Here is a 16,175-nt window from a genome sequence, read left to right as displayed (position 1 = left end):
CACTTTACAAAGCCATAAGAGGAGCCCTCTATTCTAAAAAGTAATGGGTTTTAGCATTCTTAATGTCTGTTTAATCTGGAATAATCCAACACAAACGGAAAAAAACTTCTCTGCTCTTAACAGAGCACTCAACAGAATAGGTCTGGAGTATCCCACAGTGACACTAATGGCTGTTATTTTATGTCATTTTGATTTGGGGAATTTGCAAAAGATTGGATAAGAAAGTATTTGTGCTCTAAACACCTTAAAATGCATATTAGTAGCTCCCAAAGGAATTAAAAACTAAAACAAGCAGGTTGCTCACATCCTGGAAACATTGGCTTTAATTTATTAAGAATTTCAGCAGACTTGAAAGAGACTCTGATACTTAAAGCTCAATGTCTTTTACTGTCAAACAGAATCCCAGAGTTTCTGTGCAGCTCTGAAAATATCCTGTCTTTAGCTAGAAAACATTGAACATCATGGAAAAGAAGAGGCCTTTCTTCAGAATGATAACTTTGCTTGGGGTGACATACACATTTATTTTACAGGCTTGAAAGCCTGGCTGGAGTGAGAGTGTACTCAATGGATTATTGCAGATGAAAATTCTTATAGTGAACCCAAACTATTAAATTCCTTTTTTCACCTCCACCTCAATTTAAAATGGAACTTTAGAAATAAAGAAATGTCACTTACTTGGTAGAACTGTGAGAGTGGTCCCTGGTCCAAATGAAAGCTTATCTGTCTTCATACTGCTAAGAATTCTTCCAATAACTCACGCTTTCCTACTGGTGTTCAAATGTGTTGTAAAACAGGAGATGAAAAGCCAAAAATTAGTCCTAATTATCCATGGGTGCAAGAAAGAATGTTCTATTTCTCTTCCAATAATTGCAGTCATCCATGTCCTTTCTTTCCCAAAATTTCTCACCCTTTTCCCCTCTATTTGTTTTTGTACAGGTCCCTGTGCTGTTTATACCACTGTGGGACTCCGGCCCCGGTACACAGTGATCTGTTTCCTTGTAAAAACTGTCTCTGTTCCACTACACAGAATTTTGGATTATACAGACAGTCACATGACTTCTTCAGTGGTTTTACCCTCAACATCCCACCTAAAGAAACCTCATATGGCTTTCAAGGAAGGATCTAAAATCGTATCTGAAATCTTGAGCTGCGACTGAGAACTTGGGGATTACATGACACCTCTGGAAAGTTTGATGGAGTTAAGCTGGATAGAAAGCTGGAAAATTATCAGTTTGTTGTTTCAAAGAATTTCTGAAAATTCTTCTGACTTGCAGGAACCTGTCTGCTTTTCCCCCTTTATTTCCATGCTCAGAAGCAGGAGGAATGTGCTCTCTGGGCTCTTAAAATTGGTGCCTGAGGATCATTTAGTACCTTAGAAAGTCTTTATGGTGTTTTAGGTAAGAGGAGAAAGTAGGCAAAATGATTGTTCTTTGTTGTGTAGAGGCACAGAAACCTTGGGAGTGAGGATCAAAGAACAAAGAAGGTGTTGCACATTGACCAAATCCCTCATGATATTCAACTTCTGTATCATAAACCCTTGATGGCTAGAGGCAGACTCAACTTCTGAGACTCTGCAGTTTGAAGAGCCCATCCTGGCCTTCTCTAACAAAGAATGGGCTTGTTGAGTCTTTGCCTATCAGGAAATGTTGGTACAAAATAGTGAGGAATGATATGAACAGGACAGGCTTCAAAAAATGAAAAAGCAAAGGACTGAAAGGGGGTCACAGAAAGTGTGCATGCACATGAGGAATATCTGTGGGGTAAAGAAAATCCTCTGGGCTTCTGGAAAATTACCATGGCTGAGTGCCTTTACAGTGCCTGTGCAGAAACACATGGAGTAGGGGAGCAAAGACAAGACATCAGAGCTCCACCAGTCGGTTCAGGGCAACTGGGTTGGGCTGGGTTGGGTTGGGTTGGGTTGGGATGGGTTGGGATGGGTTGGGTTGGGTTGGGTTGGGTTGGGTTGGGTTGGGTTGGGTTGGGCTGGGTTGGTTTGGGTTGGGTTGGGTTGGGTTGGGTTGCGTTGGGTTGGGTTGGGTTGGGCTGGGCTGGGTTGGGCTGGGTTGGGTTGGGTTGGGTTGGGTTGGGTTGGATTAGGCTGGGTTGGGCTGGGTTGGGTTGGGTTGGGTTGGGCTGGGTTGGGTTGGGCTGGGTTGGGTTGGGCTGGGTTGGGTTGGGTTGGGTTGAGTTGGGTTGGGTTGGATTAGGCTGGGTTGGGCTGGGTTGGACTGGGTTGGGTTGGGCTGGGTTAGGTTGGGTTGGAAGGGTCCATAAAGATCATCCACTTCCAATCACCCTGACATGGGCAGGAACACCTTCCACTATCCCAGGTTGCTCCAAGGACAGTCAATCTTGGCCTTGGACACTTCAGGGATGGGGAGGTTGCAGCTGCTCTGGGAAACCTGTGCCAGAGCATCATGAGCCTCACAGCCTAAAATTCCTTCCCAATATCCCATCTAACCCTGCCCTCTGGCAGTGGGAAGCCATTCTGCCATGTCCTGTCACTCTGGGCACTTTTCCAAACTCTGTCTCCAGCTCTCTTGAAGCCCCTTAGGCACTGGAAGGGGCTCTGAGGTCTCCCCAGAATCTCCTCTGCAAGCTGGACACCCCCAGCTCTCTCAGCCTTTGAGTTCTAAATCTGTGGGCTGGAGGCAGAGCTGTGGGATCATGGAGATGTGGTGGGAGACCTTCCAGGAGCACTGCAGTGAGTGAAGCCAGGCTTCAGGGAAGACAGGCTGGGAAGGCAAGGGGTGGGCATTGTCCTTTCTCTGAAGAGCAGCTGGAATTTGTGCTTTGGGGTATGCAGTGAGCCAGCTGACCACAGATGGGTCAGGATTAGAGGCCACACCAGCATCGGGGACACTCTGGTGGGTGGCTGCTACACATCACCTGATGGGGAAGAAAAAGGCAAGTTCAAATGGGACATTCCCTGGCTCTGCTCCTCACGGGTGCATTTGGGTGTCCACTTGTTCAACTGGAGTTGATGATCAAATGTCTAAAATGATCTGTTTGCAAGAGCCAAGATCTCAGGTTGAATGGTAAAGAAACTGGTCTTGGTAAAAATGTTTTTTCTGATGTTTGAGTAATTCTGGGAACCAAATTCATGTATGTGCACAGAGTTGTGTGAGGAAGAACAAACGAGGTGGGGCCAGCATGTTTCCCCCTTCAAGAGAAGGGAGGGAGACAGTTTGTGTGTGGTGGTTCAGTTGTTTTCAGTCATTGTGGTACGTAGTTCACACCGTGCTAGACAGTTCTACAAAATCATTTGGGGTTTTTTTTTCAGTGCCAGGTGATATCTTCTCTTTCATGCCTTTGAAGTGCTGGCTCTTCCTCAATATTGCTCTACCTCTGAACATTTAACACTGCTCCAGAGGATGCTCTACACAAAAAATAACACTTGGTTATGGATGTCTTGGAGACACTACAGGTGATCATAGAAAATTAGATACTGAAAGTGAAACAGTAAGTCACTGTCCATCCACTATGGACAGGACAGCTAAAAGCAGTGGTTTGAAGTGAGCTGGAATATCTTCTTGGGGAAATCCCTGGGCTGCTGACACCTACAAAAATAATAGGGAGGTGACAGAAGAAATCAAGTGGTATTATTTTTGTATTTGTCACTTTTGGCAGTGTTGTGTTGAATGGCTCTGACATCAACCCACTACAGTAATTCTTCCATCAAGCCAAAGCTGAGAATTGGGCAAAGCCTGGGGACAGCTGCCTGACCCTCTGGCATCTGTAGCTCCTGTATGGGATGCCTTGGGCACTGTGCTCAGGAACACAAGCCCAGGGATGCATTTGCAAAGGTCTCCTTATGTCTTCCATGAAAGCCTACACTACTAAAGAAAGAAATGTGTGCTCAGTGTTCAGAAGAAGAGCACCTGTGTTTATTCACATGGAGCCAGAGCTGGCAGTGCAGATGCTATAAGTATATATTATATTATTGGCTTTACACAAATATGAAAATGAATGCTATATGTATAATGTTTGGAAACTTTGCTATATTAATATAGTTTCTTTTAGTTCAGCTATTAAAAAAACTTAGAAATAGAAGTGTGATAAATGTATTTTTCTTGGACTATAGCACGATGATGTAAAAAGCTCTTGTTCATGAAACTAGCTCAAAAATGGTAAAAGATAATCAGGAAATCCTTCACCTGCTTGGATTATCCTATCTGGATGAAGAGAGTGGTGACAGACACTGGAACCCCCAGGGAAGAAATTTATTGATCGTCTGTGACAAGACGGAGCCAAAACGAGAAATAAAAAACGTTGATTTACAGGATGGAAGCAGGGGGGATGTTGGGGAACTCAAAAGGAATATTTTTGGATAATACATGAAGTTCTATGAATATGCAACATGTTGATGCATTTAAAGAAGTGTTTTCTGAGTTAGGGGGTGCTCTTGGCTGAATGCCAAAATTAACCCTTTGCTTTTATCGTCTTTGTCTCCTCTTTGTCTTTTATTAAACCTTTTAAAGTTTACCAGGAAACTGAATCTCATTTTTCACAGCAGAGTTTTTTTATCATGTCCTGGGATAGTCCATCTTAGCAGTGCAGTTCCTGGTGCAGTGCCACTCTTTCCTCAGATACAATTAATTGAGTATTGGTATGTATTCCGGCAATATTATTGTGAGACTCCCTAAACATTATGAAGTATCCAAATGCAGATGAGTTCCATGTAAAAACTGCAGCTCTTTCAGGGCTCATTGTGTTTCTTTGTCACAATTTAATCACCAATGGTAACTGAGCACCAGACAGCTGCTTGCTCTTTTCCCCCTTCTTAGATGGGTAAAAGTGACAGAATAACTTGAGAGTTTGAGTCCACCCTCTTTCCCTGGTTCTTTCTGCCTGTGAGAGATATTGAGAAGGAAGGAGTTAACAACACATTAATGGTTTGGGGTTTGCCTGTGGGAGACTGCCGTTGTTATTGCTGTAGCACCAAAAGACAGCTCTTGACAAGTCTGGGAAGAGCCTTGCCTTGCAGCAACCACAAAAGATCTGGCTAGATTAAAGCCCCTTCTTCCAATTCTGTGCTGGCCCTGCCTGCGTTTCAAGCACTGTGCCCTTTTCAAGTTCTCTCATGCTGCAGAAATAGATGGCTGTGTCTGCAGCTACTGGCGAGAGCAGTTGCAGCCACAGCTGGTTCCTGGAGGGGTCTGCAGAGCTGTTGACCCGGGTCTGGAAGGGTGCAGCGATGTGCTGGAGCTGTGTGAAAGGATACTGCATCACCAAGTGCTGCAGCTCTTTGCCAGGAGTCTGCCGGATCCAGTCCCACGCGTAGTTGCTGTCGGTGATGGCTACACCAAAGATGTGACAGGTGAGCGAGACAAACTCCGAGATCTTCCCTATTGCAGGGCCTGAGGCCTCTGTCCTCACCCGAGAAAGGCCACCTGCAGCCCCAGGAGACAAGGATAAACAAACAGCAACAGCTTAAGTAATCAGTCTACTCCACCATGTCCCTGTGATTCTGCTTGTGATGTCCAGGATCCAGCAGCTGCAAACCCATCTGCTCAAAAACCCTTTCTCCCTGTAGCTTCTCATATCTGGGAGAGACACACATAGCCTTCCCCATTCTCCCACTGAGCTCCCAAATGACCCCCTAGAATTGCCCATTTCCACTGCTCACCCCTCAGGCAGCAAAACCCGTGGGCTGGACTGAGTGGACATGAGTTGTGCCCAAAACCATAGCAGGACTATTCACACACCACACCACTGGGACTGGGAACCCGTAATACTGCAAACCTAGGGCAACAGGAAAATTGCTGCAAAGCTGAAGCAGTGAGAAGTGAATTGGCATGAAACATGGGAAGAAGACAATCATAAAGATTAGAGTTTATATGGGGACAGCAAAACATAGGATGTCCCTGTTCGAATCAAACATTCTAAAATTCTGTGCTGTGTCTACACAACTCTTTCAGAGAACCCTGAACATGTGAGCAACTTCCAGCTTCAAGGCAGGGAGCTGGAATGCTGACAGGTGGTTTGTGTTCAACCTCAGCTGGATTTTGTATCTCTGTGCAAACAGCACAGAAGTAGCGGGCACAGTCCCCAGCATGGAGGAGGTGCAGGCTGAGAGATGCCAGAGAGTGTGAATTGTTCCTGGATGCTGTGGCTCGACCTTTCACTGCTGACCCAAACTGAATCTGAGATGAGTAATGGCTTATCCAGGACACCCATTCGAATCTGCCTCTGGGTGCCTGACGGTACCACCGAACATAATGATTCTCGAAGGTGAATCCGGACCCGCGGCAGGAGAGGGTCACGGAGTCCCCGGGCGCTCGCAGCCCTCCGCCGGCCTCCTGCAGCCTCGGCTGTGCCCAGAGCCCTGCGGAGGGAGAGCGCAGCAATCGGGCAGGGAGCGAGCACGGCCCGAGGGCGCTGTCCCGGGGGTCCCGGTGCCCCCGGCCCGCCACAGCCACAGCCACAGCCCCTGTCCCTGTGTCTGCCCCGGCCTTTGCCCGTGTTCCCTACGCTGCCTCTGCTCCTGTCCTTTCCCCAGTCTCTGCCCTTGTCCCTGTCCCTGTTCCTGCTCCTAATTCAGCCTGCCACTGTCCCTGTCCCTGTCCCTGTCCCTGTCCGTGTCCCTGTCCCTGTCCCCGTCCCTGTCCCTGTCCCTGTCCCTGTCCCTGTCCCTGTCCCTTTCCCTGTCCCTGTCCCTGTCCCCGTCCCTCCCTCCCCGCCCCGCTCGCTCCCTCCCCGCCCGGCTCTCACCTGCCGGCCACCAGGCCAAGGCCAAGGCCAGCAGCCCCGGCCCCAGCCCGGCCGCCATCGTGCCCGGCCCCGGCTCCGCGGCAGCCGCACAGGAGCCGAGCGGAGCCGCGCTCGGGCCGCTCCCGCCCGGCCCCGCCTCGCCGGGGCAGCGCCGGCGCCTCTGCCCGCCCCGACACACCCGCCCCGGGCCCCGGGCCCTGCCCCGGGCAGGAGCAGCGCCGGCCACGGCCGGGCCGCGGGCAGCGAGCGGCGCTGCGCCCTTGGAGAGCGCCTGGGGCCCGAGGGAGCCGAGCGCTCCGTGCCCAGCGCGCCCAGAAATTCGCCCTCGCAGCACAGAAGGTCGCTGCCATCCGGGGCTGCCTTGGGCAAAATGCTGCCCAATGGCAGCTGAGGGAGGCGATGGCTCCTCTCTCCTCGGCACTGCTGAGGCCACGATTGAGTACCGGGGACACACCTTGAATTCCCGTAGAAGGAGTTGCATCTGTTGGAGAGAGGCCACTGGAGGGCCATGAAGATGATAATGGGCACTGGAGGAACCTCTTGTATGAGGAGAGGCTGAAAGAGTTTAGACTGTATTGTGTGGAGAAGAGAAAGCCTGAGTTCAGGGATGGGGAGATATTCCCTCATCAATGTATAGAAATGAAGAAAGTTTTAAAGCACAAAATTGTTTGGATTGGAAGTGAAATTTAAAGGATATCTAGTCCACCCTTCCTGCTATAATCACGGATATCTGCAATTGATCAGGCTGCTCACGCCCTGCCCAATCTCTTTTTAGGTTTGGAGCATACAATTTCTCAGGGCCATCTTTTCCATCACCCTAAATTTAAACAATTTCTTCCCTTATCTTTTTTGCATCAACCTTCTTTTTGTGTTACATTCTTACCATTTGTCCAATCTCTGCAGGCTCTGTAAAAAAAGTCTGTCCCCATGTTGCTCTGAAGTCCTCTTTGTATAAGTGAGGCATCTGCAAAACTCAGCCCTTCTGTGATCCTGTTAAAGGCTCTCAGGCACACTCATGTCTGTGCAGCTGATGTGGGCCAGGGAAAAAACTGACTCTGCCACCTCAGTCAGTTGTTTGTCACCTGAACATGGACACAAGGACGTGAGCAGAGAATCACAAAAGGGAATTTATTATTTGATACTTTAGCTAAGCACACGGCTGTGCCTTCGCCTAGTCTATGGCAGATCCTGCTACAGACAAAAGCAGACAAAAGAATGCACAACATCCACTCTCTCCTCACCCACCAAGACCCTTTGTCTCACTGTAGGAGGCTGTAAATGTGGCTAAGCACAATTCTCACTTGCCAAAGCTGTGCTGGCTGTCCCTGAGGAAGGAGGGCTGGGAGGTGCTCCAGGGGCCAGAGCAGAGATTTCTCTGATGAAGAGCATGCAGGTTGTCCCTCTGCAGACCATGGCAATAGATGGAGGAGCAGATACTGACCCTGCAGACAGTGCAGGACCCCACACAGGAGCAAGTGGATATGACCTGAAAAAACCTGTGACCCCATGGAGAGCTCCCATTGGAGCAGGCTCCTGACAGGAGCTGTGCTCCCATGCAGTGAGTAGCCCAGAACTGAGGAGGTTTTCTGGCAGAGCCTGTGTCCCACAGAGGAGTCACAGTGCCACAGTCTGTTCCTGAAGGGCTGCACCCCATGGAAAGGACTCACTGGGCTGAAGGAGTTTGTAAAGATCTGCAGCCAAGGGGAAGAACGTGCATTGAAGAAGTTCCTGGGAGAAAGGGTTGGACTGCACACTGAATAAGGGGAAGAGATTGAGAAGGAAGAAACAACAGAGAAAACATATTTTGAATGAACTGCAAATCACATTGCCCACTCCTATGCAGTGATCAGGTGAAGGAAATTGTTGCAACGGCCAGAGCTGCACTCACTTTGCCACTATGGTGCACAGAGTGAGTTCCACTCTGGGAACAGGAGGCCTTAGATGTGACTCAAGCTATTGCTCCACGGCCTTTTGGCTGTCAGATTGTGTTCCAAGGAGCAAGGGAGAAGGGTGAGGTCTTTTGCATAGTATAAAAAGGATTTATTACTTTGGGGAATCTGGGAGGCAAAATACAAAGATGGTGAAGCTGCAACAACATAAATGGGGGGAGGTTCAAGGGGAACCTACAAATTCTTAGCAAATTGGAGAAATCATGTGGAGGGATAAAGGGTAGGGTTTACAAAGTCATTACCCAATGAGGGAGGTAGGGGGGAAACTGTGTCACATGGACTAACTAATGAGACCTCAAGTTTTAGAGGATTTCCAAAGAGGAGTTCCAAGCAGGGGGCTGGCACAAAGCAGGATTAGCAGGTAGTTTAGGATAGATTGACAAGGTGGGTGGGAGGGTATAATTTTGGACTAAACCATTAGCATGGGCAATAACAGAACATAACATTAACAAGAAACACACTGCAACAGGAAATGTTTCAAAATTTGTTTGTATTTCACATTAATTTACTCTGATTTGATCAGAAATGACTTAAATTCATTTCCCCGAGTCCGTGTGCTTGCCCATGGTGGCACTGCACGGACAGCTCCCGGTACTTATCTCAACCCAAAAGCCTTAACTGTATTTTCCCCCTGTCCAGTAGAGAAGGGGTGTTGGAAAAGATGAAACGGAGGAATCTTGCAAATATGAATGCTCAGATTCTGGGAATATAGAAACCATGAACGAAATTGAAATGAAAGCCACGTTTGAGATACCAAGCCCTAGGTACTAAATAACCATGAAACAATAGGAAGGCCCGCTGAAGCTAATCCTTTCTTGACAAAACAATGCCCTCGGCCAGAGAGCAAGACCAAAGGTCACAAAAGACTTGTCAGGGTCCAAAGATTAGATCTTAGAGTTTAAAATATAACACATTATGCACTTTACACATTAAGGATTCCTATAGGCTGCATGTAAATGCTATAGAATTTGTATTTTGTATTAGATTGGTTCTTGAAAATTAGAATATTCATCATGGAAGAGCAATTACTGCATTGCAAACGGGAAGTCGGTCTCTTTTTTACTCTCTTTTACTCCCTTTTTTAACTCTCTCTCTTTACCATCCCTCTTCTCTCTCTCTCTCTCCCCTTTTATCTCTTTTATCCTGCTTTGAGGCTTCGCCGGGCAGCCCCTAGCAGGCTCCTTTATAATAAACTACAACTGTAACCTTTGGCTTCAACAGAGCATTTGAGTCTTGTCTCACACCCTCTACCCCGATACAAAGAATCACGGAGAGTCCTGCAGAGTGGCGTCCCACGTGCTTGAAAGGACCAGCTCACCATTTTCGGTTGCGGGACGTTTTTTCATGGACGGTAATTAAAACCGCTTTTACCTACTCTCCTCGCTTGCCGTGAGCACGGCCTTGCATTGTCCATCAACGTATTGGGCTGGAGCTCTTAAAATATTATTACTGTCGAGAAAAACCGTGGAGTGAGTGGAGCTGAGCTCTGGACGAACTTTCTGACAGCCCTCGAGCACAGACAGTTACTGCTGGTTAGTACTGTCTGGAGCTCTCTGAGGGAACCCGCCACGGCATTCCCCACCGTGGCACCGAGCACGGCCACACGCTGTGTGGCAACGCGTGAGCTGTAGCTCAGGTCAGAGGGAGGTCCCAAGTCCTCTACGCCATTGCCCAGCGATACATACAGCGGTGCTCAGAGAGGGGACTGGAAATACAGTGTCTTCCACCCAGCAAAGACGCCTGGGCAGCGCTTTTCTGGGACCCCGGAAATTTGGCACTGTATCGGCGGCAAACCAAGGTTAGTACTTAAAAGTTAATAATGGGACAAACTCATTCCACTCACGAGATAGCCCTCTATAAGTAGTTGAAGCATTTATTAAGTTCTAGTCAGCATGACCTGCCTAAGCACGAGTTAAAAAGTCTTTTAGAATGGACTTTACATAACTTTCCACATGCAGACCGTTCTGTAGTTTTTACCGCAGATTTTTGGGAGAAAGTAGGGGTTAAACTTTTTAACCGCATTTCCCGCCGAGATATGGCTGTAGCAGAACTAGTCCCGGCATGTTGTGTGTTGCTTCAGTTGTTTGTTGAAAAGTCCCTGCCAGCCACCTCCCCTCAAGCCCCCGCGGTTCCTTCTGGCTTTCCGTAACCCCGGGCCCCTCAGAGCCTGTTTCCCTGGTTCCCCGGATCCCTGCCGCTGTGCTTCCAACCTATGTGGTCCCGGAACGCCCTCCCCCTGCTCCAGTTTCTTTTTTACTCTTTTTTACTCCCTTTTTTTACTCTCCCTCTTTAACCTCCCTCTTCTCTCTCTCTCTCCCCCCTTTTATCTCTTTTATCCTGCTTTGGGGCTTCACCAGGCAGCCCCTAGCAGGCTCCTTTATTATAAACTACAACTGTAACCTTTAGCTTCAACAGGGCATTTGAGTTTTGTCTACCCCGATACAAAGAATTATGGAGAGTCCTGTAGAGGGGCACTAAGAGAGCACATTGCTGAGCCCCTGGAGGACAACCAAAGCCAACTCACCACACCTTCTCAACTCCTCCTTCCTCATCAGGTGTTCTGTAGCAGCCACCCAGAGCAATGTCATCCCTGCTGATCTGCCTTTGCTAAACAGCCTGGCTCCATCCACCACAGCACTCTGGCAGCTACAGCAACACATCCCCATCATCCCATGGCTCTGCAGCCAAGGCACAGAGGAAAAATGAGGCCATGCTGGACAGGAGCCCAGGCAACGTGCACTAAATCTGCACTTGCCCAAAGAGCCTGGGCAGTTGCCAGAACAGATCCTCCTGCACCATAAATGGCAGCAGCCCTTCTCACAGCCCTCCCTCCACTGCCTTTTAGTGCCACCAAGCCAGAGGGATGTTTCCTGCACCTGCCTTTGCCTGACAAGAGCCCTGGGAAGCAGCTGCTAGAAAGAAATGCTGAGATATCAGACATCTGTCTTCCCCATCTGGCAGTTTTTGATCCATTCTGCTACAGAGCTGCCCCAGGGTGATTCTTGCTCCACAGTAATACGTTGCTGAATCCCCCTGCTCTGCTGCCAGGATCTGCAGTGTGGTGCCAAAGCTCTCCACTGATCCCACAAAGCGTTCTTGGAAACCTTCTCCGTAGATACCACCCTCCCTATAAATACATTTCAGAGAGCCCCGTGGGCCCTGACGGTACCAGTACATGAAATATATCCACAAGGCTTGTCTCCCCATGCTGCATTGGAAGGTGACTTCATCTCCGTTTCGCACGGTCACTTCTCCGGGATGTTGCTGCAAGGGGTCACCACCAGCGAGCGAGACAGCTGCAGAGGGCAAGAACAAGCCACAGTCACTGCAAGATTCAGCAGAGCTCAGGGCAATGCTGGTGGGGCTTTGGACTGGCACTGCACCAGTGGGAGGACAAAATCCTCCTCTTTGAAGCCAGCTGACACAGATGGGCAGAGCTGGTAGCAGCTATCAAGGCTCCCAAGGAAGGACATGCCACATTTCCTTCCTCCTTTTTCCTGTCAGGCAGGAAGCATTTTCTGATTTTCCCCAAAGAAGAAGGATGCATTTGCACCATGGGTTGACAAAGCCCTTTATCATTGCCAAGGCAGGAGGGTGAGGAACCCACTCTGCTGTCCCCGAAAGGACACCCTCTAGGTGAGCCCAGCAGAGACACAGGCCTGTCACAGGCCATGGGGCTTGTGCCCTGTGCTGCCATCCTGCAGCTGGTGTGTGCCAGAGGGGCCGCAGTGCCCCAGGAGCAGAGTGTCCAGTGCCAGGGCAGAGCGCTGGGCCCCAAGCTCTGAGTGCAGCAGGGAGGTGCCCTGCGTGTGCCCAGGCTGCAGAGGAGGCAGCTTGCATGGAGGTGACGAGCTGACAGGCACAAGAGGAGCAGGGCTGCTCTCAGCGTGCTCCACAGGCACGGCTGGGCAGCTGGAGCCGGGGAACAGGTGCGGCTGCAAGCGCCCAGCACAGCTGCCCAGAGCCCTGCAGAGCACAGGGCTCAGCTCCTGGGGCCAGCAGCCCTTCCCTGCACTTACCTACAATGGGCAATAAGCCCACGCACAGGGCACTCCACATGGCCAGGCTGCTCTGGCTCGCCTCTCTCCACCTTCTCTCTGCCTGCACAACAGCTCTGCCCACACCTGCCCTGCCTGTGCCTCTGGCACTGCTCCTAGGGCCAGTCCCTCCTGCTCCCTCCCTCTGCCTGTGACAGCACTGAGGGGAGAGGTGAGGCAGGAGGAGCACTACTTGAAGCTCTCTGTGCCCTCCTGGCTGTCTCTCATTCTGCGTGCTGCAAGAACAGACTGTTTGTTGGGCAGGAAATGCTGTGCTGGCCTAAAGGGGACGTGTTTCTCTGCAGCCAGCCCTGCCCTTTCTCTCAGCAAGTCTTGCATGCTGCTGCTGCTGCTGGGAATTTGCAGCTAACCAGGGTGGCTGTCAGGTTGTCCTTCCCCTGGTTCCCTGGCCCTGGCTCTGCTGAGCTGCTGCTCCCACATGGGACAGCCCAGGATCCCAGCTGGGCTTGGCCAGGGCACCCCTAAGCCAAAGCGCTCCTCACCTGCTCCCTGCACTCTGGCCCAGCCCCCTACTCCCTCCCAGTGATGACACTTCTCCAGCTGCCTCCTCCTGCCAAAGCCCTCCCGGACCCCTGCCCATCAGCAAAGGCAGCCCAGGACTCTGCAGGGACCAGGCTGCTCAGCAGAGCCAGGACACTCCCTGCCCTGTGTCCTCCTCCTGCTCCTCAGCAGGAACCCAGGGCTCTTCCTGTGACCACAGACTGGGACAGCTCTGAGCCCTGGCAGTGTCATTGTCCTGACTGCCACCACTCTTCTGGCAGCATTGCCCACTCCACATAGTCCCACCACAGACTGAATCCATTCATTCCTCTCTCATTTTCTGGGTATTTGGATACAGTCCCTTGTGGAAGAGATCTCCAGGGCAGGGGTAGGAAAGAGGAGTTGGAGAGGGTAGAGGAGCCCGTTGAGAATGCAGGCTTGAGGCTGGGGAAAGATGCAGTGGGATGCAGGCCCAAGGGGAAGCAGGTTCTCCTGGGACACATGGGGCTGCTCCAGCATGTCACTGGTTACCCTGAGATTAACTCAGTTGTTTAGAGCATGGCATTAATAGTGCCAAGGTCACTGTTTTTGTCCCTGTACATGGGTCATGCACTTAGGAGCTTGACTTAGTGACCCCTGTGGGTGCCTTCCAACCCACAATATTCTGTGGCTCTGTGAAAGTCCAGGTTCCCTAGAGACACAAGCCCATGGAACATTAGTCTGGTTTGGAGAAAAAGAGACTGAGGGACTGCTTCATCCTTCTCTCAGCTTGGTGAGGAGGGAAATAGAGTGGGATGTTCTCCCTAGCATGCAGTGAGAGGTTTTGTTACAGTGGTCAAGAGCTTCACCAGAGGAGGTTAAGGGGGGTTTATAGGAAGCATGTTTTTACTGAGAGTTGTCAAACATTGGAACAGGCATCCTGGAGAGTTTATCAACATCCTGAGAGTATGTAAAAGAAATTTAAACAACACCCATGCAGTACAACAAGAAACTTTATATTTGTCTGAGGCCTGGAATTGGCAGGCAGTCAGACTATGTGGTTGTTGTAGCTTCCTTCCAAGCGAAACAATCTTTTTTCTGCCCTCTCCCAACACTCCTCCTCTTCTCTGCAAGCTGCAGGACCAGTGAGACCCCATTTCCCTGACCCAGGCACAGCCCACTCACTGACTGTCCCTTGCATGGGCTGGGACCCACGTGCACATGCAGGAGGGGAGGAAGCTGATGGAGTGCAGGCACACCCCAGGTGTCTCTCTGCTCCCTCCAGGGTGCAGTAATAGAGTGCCTTGTCCCCCAGCTCCAGCCTGCTGATGGTCAGTGTCCCAGAGCTCTGGACAGCACAGCAGGAAAACCTCCTGTGGGCCAAAGGGGCTGTGTGGCTGTAGGAGCCTCCCTGGCCCTGGCACTGCAGCACTGCAGGGCTTCACCAGAACACTGCTGACACCAGGCCATGTAACTATAGGAGGCTTTGGGGCTGTAAGTGCAACAGAGGGTCGCAGTGCTCCCTGCTGGAACCACACTGCAGAGGTGGTTGCTGCATCTCATCACCTTGAAATGCATCTGAAAGAAGATCAGGCCCTTTGCATCACTGCTTTGCTCTCAGTGGTGCAAGGAGATGGCCCCAAAAGGGTCAAAGGAAGCAGCAAAGGTGTTGCCAAAGCCCAGGTGCTTTGTGTGTTCCAGTAAAGAAAGGGACGAAGGAAGGCAGCATGGGACTGGAGCCAGGCAGTCACCAGGCTGATTGCATGACAGAAAAACTTTAAATCTCCTCTACAGAACAGAAGGTTGCAACTGGGACTCAGGAGAAGGAAAGCTTCAGTGTTGGGAAAGGAGCTCTTGATGAAAGACCAGGATCACTTGTGCTGCATGAAGATTATTCCTGATTTCTTAGGAACAGCTGTGAACCAATTTGGAATTCACCATTTCCAAACTTCGTGAGTGCTGAGCCAGACGCGAGCTGGTTTGTGTTAAAGCTCAGCTGGGTTTCCTGTCCCTGTGTGAACAGCACAGAAATATCGGGCAGAGTCGTGGGGTTGCAGGGTGAGTATGGAGAGATAAGCCTCGGACCGGGAATTGTCCCGGGACATCTTGGAGCGACCCTGCACTGACTGGTCAAAATAAAGAATTCTCGGATCATAACTGATAAAGGACACCCACTCCAGGCTGCCTCCGGGTGCCTGACGGTACCAGTGAACAAAATAATCCTGGAAGGTGAATCCGGACCCGCGGCAGGAGAGGGTCACGGAGTCCCCGGGCGCTCGCAGCCCTCCGCCGGCCTCCTGCAGCCTCGGCTGTGCCCAGAGCCCTGCGGAGGGAGAGCGCAGCAATCGGGCAGGGAGCGAGCACGGCCCGAGGGCGCTGTCCCGGGGTCCCGGTGCCCCCGGCCCGCCACAGCCACAGCCACAGACCCTGTGTCTGCCCCGGCCTTTGCCCGTGTTCCCTACGCTGCCTCTGCTCCTGTCCTTTCCCCAGTCTCTGCCCTTGTCCTCATCTCTGTTCCTGCTCCTCAATGTCCCTATCGCTGTCCCTGTACCTATACCTGTTCCTGTCCGTGTCCGTGTCGCTGTCCCTGTCCCTGTCGCTGTCCCTTTTCCCTGTCCCTGTCGCCCCCCTGTCCCTGTCCCTGTGTCCCCGTGTCCCTGTCCGTGTCCCCGTCCCTGTCCCTGTCCCCGTGTCCCTGTCCCTGTCCCTGTCCCTGTCCCTGTCCCTGTCCCTGTCCCCGTCCCTCCCTCCCCGCCCCGCTCGCTCCCTCCCCGCCCGGCTCTCACCTGCCGGCCACCAGGCGAAGGCCAAGGCCAGCAGCCCCGGCCCCAGCCCGGCCGCCATCGTGCCCGGCCCCGGCTCCGCGGCAGCCGCACAGGAGCCGAGCGGAGCCGCGCTCGGGCCGCTCCCGCCCGGCCCCGCCTCGCCGGGGCAGCGCCGGCGCCTCTGCCCGCCCCGACACACCCGCCCCGGGCCCCGGGCAGCACAAGCGCAG

The 16,175-nt window shown here is 51.3% G+C and overlaps 2 protein-coding genes and 3 gene segments (V, D, J or C); all 5 read right to left on the bottom strand.

The window, feature by feature from the left end:
• The window catches only part of LOC130264135 (M1-specific T cell receptor alpha chain-like), a 215,500-nt gene that overhangs the window by 183,216 nt on the left and 16,109 nt on the right, over positions 1–16,175 (bottom strand). The gene's annotated exons all lie outside the window — the stretch shown is intronic.
• The window catches only part of LOC130264136 (uncharacterized), a 31,835-nt gene that overhangs the window by 4,525 nt on the left and 11,135 nt on the right, over positions 1–16,175 (bottom strand). The window contains exon 3 of the mRNA XM_056512154.1: positions 676–743. Within this exon, the coding sequence (XP_056368129.1) occupies positions 676–743 (68 nt within the window). The remainder of the gene's footprint in view (positions 1–675; positions 744–16,175) is intronic.
• On the bottom strand, positions 2,694–7,840 carry LOC130264148 (immunoglobulin heavy variable 4-61-like). The segment is given in 2 exon segments: positions 2,694–5,393; positions 7,598–7,840. Coding segments are annotated over 2 exon segments (429 nt in total).
• LOC130264145 (Ig heavy chain V region 6.96-like) lies at positions 5,400–6,996 on the bottom strand. The segment is given in 2 exon segments: positions 5,400–6,328; positions 6,715–6,996. Coding segments are annotated over 2 exon segments (501 nt in total).
• LOC130264149 (Ig heavy chain V region 6.96-like) lies at positions 14,182–16,091 on the bottom strand. The segment is given in 2 exon segments: positions 14,182–15,503; positions 15,967–16,091. Coding segments are annotated over 2 exon segments (396 nt in total).

The sequence above is a fragment of the Oenanthe melanoleuca genome, chromosome 27 (genome assembly GCF_029582105.1).
Source record: "Oenanthe melanoleuca isolate GR-GAL-2019-014 chromosome 27, OMel1.0, whole genome shotgun sequence".
Taxonomy (NCBI): Eukaryota; Metazoa; Chordata; class Aves; order Passeriformes; family Muscicapidae; genus Oenanthe; species Oenanthe melanoleuca.
Note: the sequence above shows the minus strand (reverse complement) of the source record. Positions and strands in the feature narration are given on the sequence as shown.